This window comes from Excalfactoria chinensis, chromosome 28 (assembly GCF_039878825.1).
Source record: "Excalfactoria chinensis isolate bCotChi1 chromosome 28, bCotChi1.hap2, whole genome shotgun sequence".
Taxonomy (NCBI): Eukaryota; Metazoa; Chordata; class Aves; order Galliformes; family Phasianidae; genus Excalfactoria; species Excalfactoria chinensis.
In genome coordinates this window covers 900,560-911,336 of record NC_092852.1, presented here as the reverse complement: position 1 = coordinate 911,336, position 10,777 = coordinate 900,560, and the positions used below count along the sequence as shown (strand labels likewise).

At 65.4% G+C, this 10,777-nt stretch overlaps 2 protein-coding genes across 2 annotated transcripts; both read left to right on the top strand.

Annotated features, from left to right (window-relative positions):
• The first annotated feature begins 60 nt into the window (after positions 1 to 60).
• On the top strand, positions 61 to 2,362 carry LOC140263266 (inhibin beta C chain-like). The gene is made up of 3 exons (XM_072358091.1): positions 61 to 105; positions 656 to 997; positions 1,370 to 2,362. Exons 2-3 carry the CDS (start codon positions 685 to 687, stop codon positions 2,116 to 2,118), a joined length of 1,062 nt encoding a protein of 353 aa, XP_072214192.1. The 5' UTR covers positions 61 to 105; positions 656 to 684; the 3' UTR covers positions 2,119 to 2,362.
• A 3,513-nt stretch (positions 2,363 to 5,875) lies between these two features.
• On the top strand, positions 5,876 to 7,407 carry LOC140263268 (inhibin beta E chain-like). Its single transcript, XM_072358092.1, has 2 exons — positions 5,876 to 6,164; positions 6,647 to 7,407. Exons 1-2 carry the CDS (start codon positions 5,876 to 5,878, stop codon positions 7,405 to 7,407), a joined length of 1,050 nt encoding a protein of 349 aa, XP_072214193.1.
• Positions 7,408 to 10,777: the final 3,370 nt, after the last annotated feature.

Here is a 10,777-nt window from a genome sequence, read left to right as displayed (position 1 = left end):
CTAAAGGGGAGGGGCTTGAGGCTCCGCCCATGTGTGAAGCCACGCCCATTTGGGGGAGGGGCTTCCGCTGCTCGGGGTCACGAGGTCGGAGATGGAGTGTGTGGGGTGAGGACGGCGTGGGGGGCAATGTGGGGGGCATGATGGGGACATCATAGGGGTGTCATGGGGACACCATGGGGTCACTATGGCAACGTTAGGGGGACAGAATGGGGAGGCCGTGGGGACATTATGGGGACGATATGGGAGACCTCATACGGCCATTGTATGGGGGGCTTCATAGGGACATCATAGGGCCACTATAGGGACATCATAGGGCCACCATAGGGACATCATAGGGCCACTATAGGGACACCATAGGGCCACTATAGGGCCACTATGAGGGCATCATGGGGACTCCATGAGGACACCATGTGGACACTGAGGGGTCCCCTGGGTCCCACCTTTGGGTCTCCCATATCCCCCCATGCCCCCCCCATATCCCCCCATATCCCCCCACCGGCCCCATGGCCCCACAGCGCCGCTCCACCTTAACCCCACAGCCCGGCCTGGCGGTGCCACCCCCGTTATCTCATTGGGATCAGCCAATATTTGTGGTCAGGGCAGCTCTAACCCCCCCCCATCCCCCCCCCATCCCCTTTCTCTCTCTGCCCCACAGCAGCCTCACTTCATCCAGCCCCCATAACGATGGCGGCGCTGATGACCTTCCTCCTCCTCCTCATCCTCCTTTGGACGGCATCACCCCACGGAGCCCCCCATTGTCCCGGCTGTGGGCTGACAGCTCTGCCCCCCCTAGCTCAGCGCAGGCTGCTCCTGGCCATGGCTCAGCGCAGCATCCTGGCCAAGCTTCATTTACCAGAGCCCCCCCGCGCCCCCCAGCCCCCCACCAGGGCAGCATTGCTCAGTGCTCTGCGTAGGGTACGACCTCAACTCGTCGCCCCCCAACGACCCCCCAGCGCTGCAGAGCAGAACTACGAGGTGCTGAGCTTCGCTGAAGCAGGTGGGTGAAGGGGAAGGATGGGGTGGGAGGGGTTCCTATATGGGGAGATCCCCGTGGTGGTGGTCTCTATGGGGGGGTGTGCAATGGGGTTTGTGTTGCAGGGAGAGATCCATGTGTGTGGGTCTATAGGGGGGTCTTGGCAGTGGGGGGGGGGGCACATTTGGGAGCCTAGAGGTGCTTCACGACCTCCCCTTAAAGCCTCCATAGCTTCATAATGGGGGGGGACACTGGGGCAGAGCTGTGCATGGGGGACCCTCAGCACCCCCACATCCCAGCAGTGCCCCCCCATCCAGACCATCCCCCCCCCCGTCCAGACTAACACCCCCTTCCCATCCAGCCCCCCCCCCCCAATCCTTATGGTTCTTTATGCAGGGCCGTCCACTCCACGCAGCACCCGCCTCCTCTTCCGCTTCTCCCAGGACCTCCGTGGGAGCTCCGAGGTCCTACAAGCTCACCTCCACCTCCACCTCTTCCAGCCCCCCCCAGGTCCTGGCAGCTCACAGCCCGTCTCCATCCGGCTGCTCCATTGGGATGCAAAGCAAAACGGCAGCGCGGAGCTGGGCGAGGAGGTGCTGGAGGCGAAGGGACCCGGCTGGGCGGTGCTGGATGTGAGCGATGCGATACGGAGCGCCCTGAGCCGCGGCACGGAGCAGCTGACGGTGGAGCTGAGCACGGCGCGACCCCCCGGCCCCCCCCCTTTTATCTATGGGGACACCTATCGGCCGTTTGTGGCTATCAAAGCCCGGACCGGACCTTCAATTCGCCGCCGTCGTCGCGGTATCGATTGCAGCGGAACCAGCCGGATGTGCTGCCGCAAAGATTTCTTTGTGGACTTTAAAGAGATCGGCTGGGAGGATTGGATCATCCAACCCGAGGGTTATCACATGAATTACTGCGCCGGGTTGTGTCCCCCGCACGTCGCCGCCGTCCCCGGGGTGGCCGCATCGTTCCACACCGCCGTCCTTAACCTGATCAAAGCCAACAACGCCGAAGCCGCCGCCGATTCGTGCTGCGTCCCGACTCAGCGCCGCCCCCTCTCGTTGCTTTATTACGACCGGGACAGTAACATCGTCAAAACCGACATCCCCGATATGATCGTGGATGCGTGTGGCTGCACTTAATGCCACGCCGGGACCCCCAGAACCCCCACAAACCCCCCTAAACCCCCCTAAACCCCCCCATCATCCTGCAGAGCCCGATGGAGATCGGAAAGCCAGCCCTGTGCTGCTTTGAATTGGGGAGGGGTCCCAGCCCAGGAGGGGTCCCAGCCCTGTGCCGCTGTGGTTTGAATATGGAGCCTTGGAGGGGGGTGGGAGATGGGGCTGGTGCTGCTGGGGGGCAGGCAGCAATAAAGACATGAAGTGCAGCTTCTGGGGGTCGTGCACCACCCTGGGCAGGGATGGGGGTACCCGACTCCTGCACGGTGCCCCCCACCACAATGTGGGTCCAATGCTGGGGGGTGTGGGACCCCGACCAAGCAGACCAAAGGGGGGGGGGGGGGGGGTGTTGGACTTTGCAACACCCCATCTGCGTTTGGCCACGACTGCCCCCAGCTTAGGACACAACAGCAGCTGCTGCCCCTCACCCACAGCCCCACACTGTCCCCATCCCGCTGTGTGCCCCACATCACGCTGCAGCAGCTCTCCCTGTGCCAGCCCCCGTGAGAGCCGGGGCCAAAGGGCAGCTCTGTCCTTATGGCACCTCTGCTCCCACCGTTGGGCTGCTGCTCTGCCGGGAAACCAGCTCTGCCCCACGGCTGTGGGGTTGGTGGGGAGGGGGTGGTGGGGCAGGAGGGTGGCGTTGCCCTTCCCTTTATGCATGGGCAGAGCCACGAGCAGCACTGGAGTGGAACAGCAGTAGCACAGCCATAGGGCAGCTATAGGGCTGCTATGGGGCAGCTATGGGGCAGCACCCAGCCGTGCTGCTCACCGTGGGGCTCCCATCCATCTCCACTTTGCAGCCCCACAGGTTTCCAGCGGCCCCAGCTGTGCAGGGGTGGGGTGGGAGCGCAGCCATCGATCCCGTCTGGTTCCCAAGGCCGTTTGCGCAAACCCAGAACGGAATCGGCCACTTTTTGCTGCTTTATTTTCTCCTCTTTGGTCTATTTTCACCCCCCCGTATTTATTCAGAGCCCCACGTTATCCTCACATGGGGGGCGTCCCGGAGGTGCCCATAGGGGTCCATTCTGAGCTCCATCCCCACCCGTTGTCCTGCAGCTCAGAGGTTCCCCCTCGGCCCGCACCCCGATGGGGTGGATGGGGTCGGGATGCGCTGTGCCCCCCCCCCATCCCCTTCTGGAAGGAGGCTTTGCCAAAGTCAATAGCGGCGGCGTCGCCCCTTGGCAGCCCCGGAGGGAGGGGTGGGAATTCCTGAAAGCCGCTTGGGAAAAGCGTCACCCTTTCATTGGAGCCCGGTCCGGTTATGGGCTTGGATGCGGGTTGTGGGTTGGGGGGGCACGGAGCGCACATGGACCTGAGAAGCTCCATTCCGAGAGATCCACGTTCCGGTACCGCCTGGAGGCGCCCGAGGATCGCGGAGAGCGGCCGGGATCAGGACGGGGGGGGGGGGTCGGCTCCATCCCACCGCCCCACCGCGCAGCGCAGCCCCCGCTCCGCTCCTTTGCGCTTCGCATCGATATTCACCGCGATGCCCAAAGCGGGGCTGCAGGGAGACCCCTCCCCACAACTGCCCCCCCCCCATAACTGCCCCCCCCCCCCCCCATCCCCGATCCGGGCTGCTCAGCGCTCCCTCGGCCGTGGGGTCGTTGGGGGGCAGTTGGGGGGTTGACCCCACGGCGGAGCTGCAGGTGCGCATCTCCATGTCACGTCGTCAGGTGCCCCCATCCCCCAACCCCCCCCCCCCCCAACGAGGTCGGAGGTCCCGCAGCCATGTGTGCAGCGAGTGCCGGGGGGGGGGGGTTAAAGGGGGGGTATTTTGGTCAGGTCGGTCCCCGGGCTTTGCTTTCTGAGAACCGTTTAATCAACAACGCCGTTACGCAATGGGAGCCGCGCTGACCCCTGGCCCAGATCCGTGGGATGCGGGGGGGGGGGGGAGGTGAATATGGGAGCTGGGGGGGGCAGGATGGATGTGAAGTGCCAATGGGGGCTCTGAGACCTTTGGGGACCCCCCCCCTCAACTGCCCCTGTATAGGAATGGGGTCAGAAAGCAGTTTGTTCTCTTTCCTTCCTTCCGGATCTGTCTGAGGACGTCGTGCCTCAGTTTCCCTTTCCCACACGCGTGCTGTGCTGATGCGGTTGTTTTCCATCATCACCTGCCCCCAAAGTGCTGTGGGATGGGGGGGAGCATTGGGACCCATCTACCTCCATGGCAAAGGGCCGGATCCCCGAGATAGCGTGAAGCAAGAGAGGAATCACTCCCCCATTGCCACAGCTGTGGGCACACGAGTGTGAGTATGTGCATATGTGTGTGAGCAGCACTGACAGCACCGCAGCAGTGACAGCGCGGCTCTGCAGCACCTGGTAGCGGTGGGAACTTTGCTCCATGGCCACGCTGTGCTCACTACTTTCCCTATTGACACTCCGGGGCTATTCTGGGCTCTGCCAGCAGCTCCGGCTCTGCGGTACTTTGCCCCTTACACGGCGGTTGCATCACCTGCAACGGGGCTTTTTCCCAGACTCTGTTTACTCGTCACCTCCACGTTCGGCTCTAGGCGGTGCTGGAGACCTCGGGGTCAGCGCTGCCCAGCGCGGCGCTGCGGGACGCGGCCAAGGGCTGCGGGTTCCCACCGCGCTCCGTGGGTGCTCCGCTGCGGCGCAACAGCGCTGCCCTCACGGCATCCCGGCCGCTCCATCCCACCCCGCTCCTCCTCGCCCCCCTCCAGCTCATCCCTCTCACCCCCTTCCATCTCTCGCCCCCCTCCATCTCACCCCACTCCACCTCGCCCCCCTCCATTTCACCCCCTTCCATCTCTCACCCCGCAGCATCCCACCCCCTCTGACTGACCCCCTCCCTCTCACCCACCTCCGCTTCACCCCTCTCTCATCCCACTCCACCTCTCACCCCCCCCCCTCCCTTTGACCCCTTCCATCTCTCCCCACCCCATCTCACCCCCCCACCCCATTTCCCCTCTCTGCCCCCATGCAATGGCACACAGCTGTGCCCCACTCAGGGCTGTTCCCACTCAGTCTCCAGGTTGTGTTGTGACTCCAGATGAGCCCTCAGACCCCCACCATCAACTTGTGGGGCGGGCAAACGTGTGTGTGGGGGGGCCCGCCCTGCTCAGCTTGGTCTGGGTGCTCCCGGACCCCCAAAAGCATCCCATGGATTGTGAGAGAAACCCGGGATGAGAGCAGGGGCAGCGCTGTGGGCAGGGGGCTGTGAGTGTCCTCTTGGGAATGATGGCCCTATAGGGTGTGTGTGGGGTGATGTTTGGGCTGGGGGCAGCCCCATAAGCTCTACGGTGCCCCACTGGAGGCTGCCTGGACCCCCCTGCCCCCCCCCATCCCCATCCCCGGGCAGATGCTGAGCTGTGAGCGCACAGAGCCCGTGTGTGTGTGTGTGTGTGTGTGTGCAAACCCCGCGTGCACAGCCCTCCATGTGCTCACACACGTGTGCACCCCCGTGCACACCGCACCCCCCCCTTGGCCGGTGCCCCCCCCTCGGCAGGAAGACAGCGGAGGGTCCCGTGGTGGCCGTGTGACACCGCCCGGAGCCCCTTCCCTGGAGCCCCCCCCCCCCCAACCTCACCGCGGGGGGGTTAATCCCGGTAATCCCCCGCCCCGGCCGCAGCCCGACGGGACGGGCGGTGCTCCGTCCAATGGCGGGGGGGCTGCGGGTCCGCCCCCGATCGCAGGTGCCCAAAGCGGGCGGCGGCGCCGCTGCGTTCCCCGTTCCGGTTCGGTCCGTCCCGTCGATTCGATGGCGGCGCGCAGCGCGCTCCCGTGGCTGTTCGCGGTGGCGGTGCTGTGCGGGGCGGCCGAGCGGTGCCCGTCGTGCGGGGCCGGAACGGAGCGGCGGCTGCTGGAAGAAGCGGCCAAACGGCAACTGCTGGACGGGCTGCGGCTCCGAGAACGGCCCCGGATCGCCCACGCGGTGCCGCGCGTGGCCGTGGCTCGGGCGCTGCGGAGGCTGCAGGCGGACGGACCCCGACGGGGTGACCCCCCCGAGGATGAGCGGCGCTTTGAGATCATCAGCTTCGCGGAGGAAGGTGGGAGCGGGACCCCCCTGTGGCTGCGGGTCTGCACGGGATGCGCAGCGCCGAGCACCGCTGCGCTGCTCCCTCCCCAACCCCCCCGGGAAGGTTGAGGGCCAAAGGGATCGGAGCTGAAGGGACGTGGGGGGCCGAAGGGATGTGGGGGGCTGTAAGGAGGTGGGGGCTGTAAGGGGATGAAGGGCTGCAGGGACGGGGATGGTGCCCCAAAGCAGGGCTGGCCGGGGGGAGGGACAGCGTTAGGGTCGGGGTCAGGGTGTCTCCGGTCCCCGCCGTCCCCTCCTGTGCCGGTTCCATCGGACAGAGCGGGACGGTTCCCCTATAAAGCAACACGTGGACACACGCGCGAAGTGCAGCATCCTCGGGGAGGGACGGGATGGAGCGAAGGACGGAGGCGGGTGGGGGGGGGTCGCGGGTGGGATCTCAGCTCTAAGGGCGCCGTGGGTGCCCCGCTCACCCCCTCCCCTCTCTCCCCGCAGAGCCCACGTCCTCCCCGGGCACAGTGCTGCGCTTCCACCTCTCCCCCCCCCCGGACCAGGACGTGCGCGTCGTTCAGGTTCAGCTGTGGCTTTACGTCCGCGTTCCTCGCGGCGCCGTCACCAACCTCACCCTCAGCATCTCCCTGCTGGAGGGGCACGGGGACGTCGGGGGGGGTCGCCGCGTATTGCTGAGCGCACGGCGGCTGAGCGCTCGGAGCAGCGGCTGGAGAACCTTCTCCCTCCTCCCCGCCTTGAGCGGCTCCTTCGGGGAGGAGCTCGGAAGCCTCCGGCTGCACCTTCAGAGCTCCGGGGACGGCGGAGGTTTCGTCACCGCCTCCAACGCCACTCAACCCCGTCAGCCTTTCCTGGTGGCCTCGGCGTCTTTGAGGGACCCGCAGCACCGAGTGGCCAAACGCAGCCTGCGCTGCAGCCGCGACTCCTCGCTGTGCTGCCGCCGGGATCATTACGTGGACTTCAGAGCCATCGGTTGGAACGATTGGATCATCAGCCCCGAGGGCTATCAGCTCAACTACTGCGTGGGGCAATGCCCGCTGCACGTCGCGGGCAGCCCCGGGATGGCTTCGTCCTTCCACAGCGCCGTTCTCAGCCTGGTGAAGGCCAACAACGTGCGCACGGCCGCTCATTCCTGCTGCGTCCCGACGCGCCGCCGCCCCCTCTCGCTCCTTTATTTCGACCGGAACAGCAACATCGTCAAAACCGACATCCCCGATATGATCGTGGACGCGTGTGGGTGCAGCTGATGGAGGCAGCTCCGGGACCCCCCCCCCATATCCAGGACTGCAGGGGGGGGGAAATAGCCCGGACTGCGGTGCGATGGAGGGAGTGGGGCTGAAAGTGCTTCTGTGCTCCTCCGCCCCACCGCAACGAACGTGGGTTGGCGTTGGGGTCAGGGAGCGATGCACGCACGGCCCTAAAAGCCGAAGGTGAAGGGGGTGATGCTGCCGAGAGCCCTAAAAGCTCTCACAGCTCCAAGTTAACAGCGCTGAGATGCTCTTCTCGCCCCCAGGAGGATGCAGAGCTGCGTGTGGGGTTTCTCTCCCCTCCCACCCCCATTCCCTGCGTGTGCAAACCCCGTGTGTGTGTGTGTGTGTGTGTGTGCAAGACCCCTCCCCACTCGGCTCCTTCCCAGCCCACACGGAGCTCCTGGTTCCCCTTTGCCTCTGAGGCCGCACTAAAGGTGGAGATCCAAAGGCACCAAGCTTTGCACCTCCACTTTTGCAGCCATCAGCATTTCCCTACAGAGGTTTCTGCAGCCATAGGAACCCCCCCGGGGCTCCGTTCTCTCCCCCCCCCCGTCTCCACCAAGGAACCCTCTCTGCCTTTGCTTTCTGGTGCTGCTGTGTGCAATGCATCCACGTATCCAGGAGCTTCGTGCTTTTAATTTATTTTCCCATTTGGGTGCAGCTTTCCCCAATAAACGGGTGGAGATTCAACTCAATGGCCGGGCTTTGCCTCGTTGCTTCCTCCCGGCATCACCTGCAAGAGGAGGGGAGGATGAGCCCAAATCCACCCCCCAAATCATGGGACTCCATCGCACATAACGGAGCCCCCCCCCCTCCATGTCACCCTTCATTGACCTCCACACACCCACAGCTCACCACGCATCACCCCATAACCCCTCCCTGCCCCACAGCATCCCACCGCAGCCCAATGATGCCCAATGGGGAGCGTCTCATGCAATATGGGGCTGGGGAGGTCGTGGGATGGGAGGTGATGCCCCCCCCCCCCCCCCTTTCTCATCCCTCCACGATGCCACCGGGCCACCCCGGGTCCTCAGTTGTGCAAGCGCTGCTCAAAGCTCAACGTGGGGCCGTTTTATCTGGGAACAAACCCACTTGGCCCCGCGCTGGGGCGGACAAAGGGCAGCTTTCATCAGCCACGCATTGCAGGCAGCCCCCCCCCCCCCCCCCCAGGGCTGTGGGGCAGCGCAGCCACGGCGCACCAACCCCAAAATGACCCTATAACGGGTAGAGCTCCCCCTCCTCCCCCCCCCTTATCCGATGCTCCGGGCTTTGGGGCACACGTGCAGGTGGCTGATGAAGCAACGCCTCGCATTGCCATGTGGATACTGAGCTGCAGGTGTGGGTTTGGGGTGAGAATGCGGGGATTTGTGCCCTCCTTCCTCCCACCCTGCACTGCAGATCAAGGCAGCGTCCCACGCAGGAGCTGAGAGATGCACATACGGCTTTTGGAGCCTGGGGGCACCCATAGGTTTGCAGTCTCCTCGCTCCCACCCTGCAGCATCCCCAGCTCATCCAGCAGCTTCTGCTTTTCCTTTCCCTGCAGTGCGGATGCTGCCCATCCCGGTGCTGACTCACTGACACACTGACACGCTGACCCACAGTGAACACGGGGCTGGGGGTGCCGCTCAGCCCTTAATCCACCCGGATCATCCCACCCCGCTCTGAGCCGCTTTGACTTTCCTAAATGGGAGGGCGAGATTAACTGGGGGTGGGGGCTGGGGGCGGGGAGGGGGCTGTGTGTGCAGCCCTCCATGCAGGGGGGGGCTGAGCTGCCCTGGGTCTGGGGGGTGTTCACGTCACCCCATGGGAAGGGGCTTTGGGGTGGGGAGGGGGCGCACGGTGCTGCCCCTCACAGTGTACGGGGCTGGGGGGGGGTTCCTGCTGGTTTAACCGGGGTCACTCAGCTCAGGAGGAAAGCTGCTCAGCCCCTGAAGAGCATTATGAAACGGCACGGGGGAGGGGAGGGGGGGACACTCTCACTGCACCCACCACCTTGGCACTGTATTAGGGTTGATCTGGGGGGGGGGGGGAGCAATCATCCACAGACCCCAGGGAACCTGTGGAGGCCTTTTCTTTGTGCAGGAGGGATCTCCCTGCACCCAATGGGCAGCATCACTGCGGTTGGGTGAGGGGGGGTGGGAAGGGGCAGCAGGTGGGTCCTGGGTGATGGGAGAAGAAACTGAGGCACATAGAGCTCTGTTGTGGCCCATGTGTCCTCCAGGGCTGCCCCGGTCCTGCGGTGCGTGCTGACACATGGGGACACGGGGAGGACACGGAGCCCTAATGCGGCACACGCAGCTCTCACAGGGTAAATCCCACTCAGAGGCCACGGGGGTCGGCAGCAGCACGGAGCTCCGGCACCTTGAGAGCACACAGGGGATGGGGAGGGGGTGAGCATCACACAGTGCAGTGCCGGGCGCCACCTGGGGGGGCTGCGTGCGCCTTTTGAGTGTGCCACCCCCCCCAGAAGGGCACGTAGGGCTCAGGGTGGGCTCTGGGGAATGGGAATGGAGCCTGGGGGGGGTGTTGTGTTCGACCCCCCCCCGGGTTGTGCCCTGCTGGCACTGCCACGCGCTGTCACGTTCCGCCTGGGAGCGGAGGGCAAAGGGCAGCTCCCTGAAATAGCCGCACACGGGGCCGGCGTTGTGACACTGTGACAGCACCGGGACCAACAAACAGCACCAACACACAGAGAAGGGACGCGGCCCCAAAGGGAAAGTGACCCCCCCACCTCCCCAACACGGCGACCCCCATCTCTGCCCCCCCCCCCCCCCCCCCTTCTGAGCCCCCATCCCTGCGGTGCTGCTGCTGCATCCGCCCCCTCCATGTGTGGTGACAAGGGGGGGTGTGGGGCACACGAGGGGGAGGGCAGGGGGCTGTGGGACCTCCATACTCTGTGTTGGGGGGGGGCTGCAGGCCTGGAGCCCCAAATGCAGCCTTGCAGTGCGGGCAGAGCTGGGGGGTCTCATCCCTTATGAGGGTCGGGCTCAGGGCTGGCACCCGGCGTGCTGTGCACGTGTGTGTGCAAAGCCACGTGTGAGCAGCTCCGTGTGTGCAGGTGGGTGAGGGTCCCGCTCCGCGTGTGTTGCAGGGCTGTGAGTGCTGCCAACGTGGGCCCGGATCCATCCGGAACCACGAACGGGCTCGGAGCCGTTTGCACACACACACACACACACACACACACACACACACACGTGGGATGGCCCCGCGCGTGTGCACGGCCGCGCGTGCCCGATCCACCCCGGGTTTTCGGAGTGACCGCGGAGCTCCCGGTTGGGGTCCCGAGCTCCGCTCCGCCGCCGCCGCCGCCCCAAGTTGAGTCCCGCGGCTCCGCCGCTTTCTGCCCCGGGACGCGCCGCCCCCGCGG

Excerpts from the sequence above, each read along its gene's own strand:
- LOC140263266 (XM_072358091.1), top strand. The coding sequence starts at position 685 with ATGGCGGCGCTGATGACCTTCCTCCTCCTCCTCATCCTCCTTTGGACG. Across the intron at positions 998-1,369 it reads GCTGAGCTTCGCTGAAGCAG|GGCCGTCCACTCCACGCAGC; the intron begins GTGGGTGAAGGG and ends TTCTTTATGCAG.
- LOC140263268 (XM_072358092.1), top strand. The coding sequence starts at position 5,876 with ATGGCGGCGCGCAGCGCGCTCCCGTGGCTGTTCGCGGTGGCGGTGCTG. Across the intron at positions 6,165-6,646 it reads CATCAGCTTCGCGGAGGAAG|AGCCCACGTCCTCCCCGGGC; the intron begins GTGGGAGCGGGA and ends CTCTCCCCGCAG.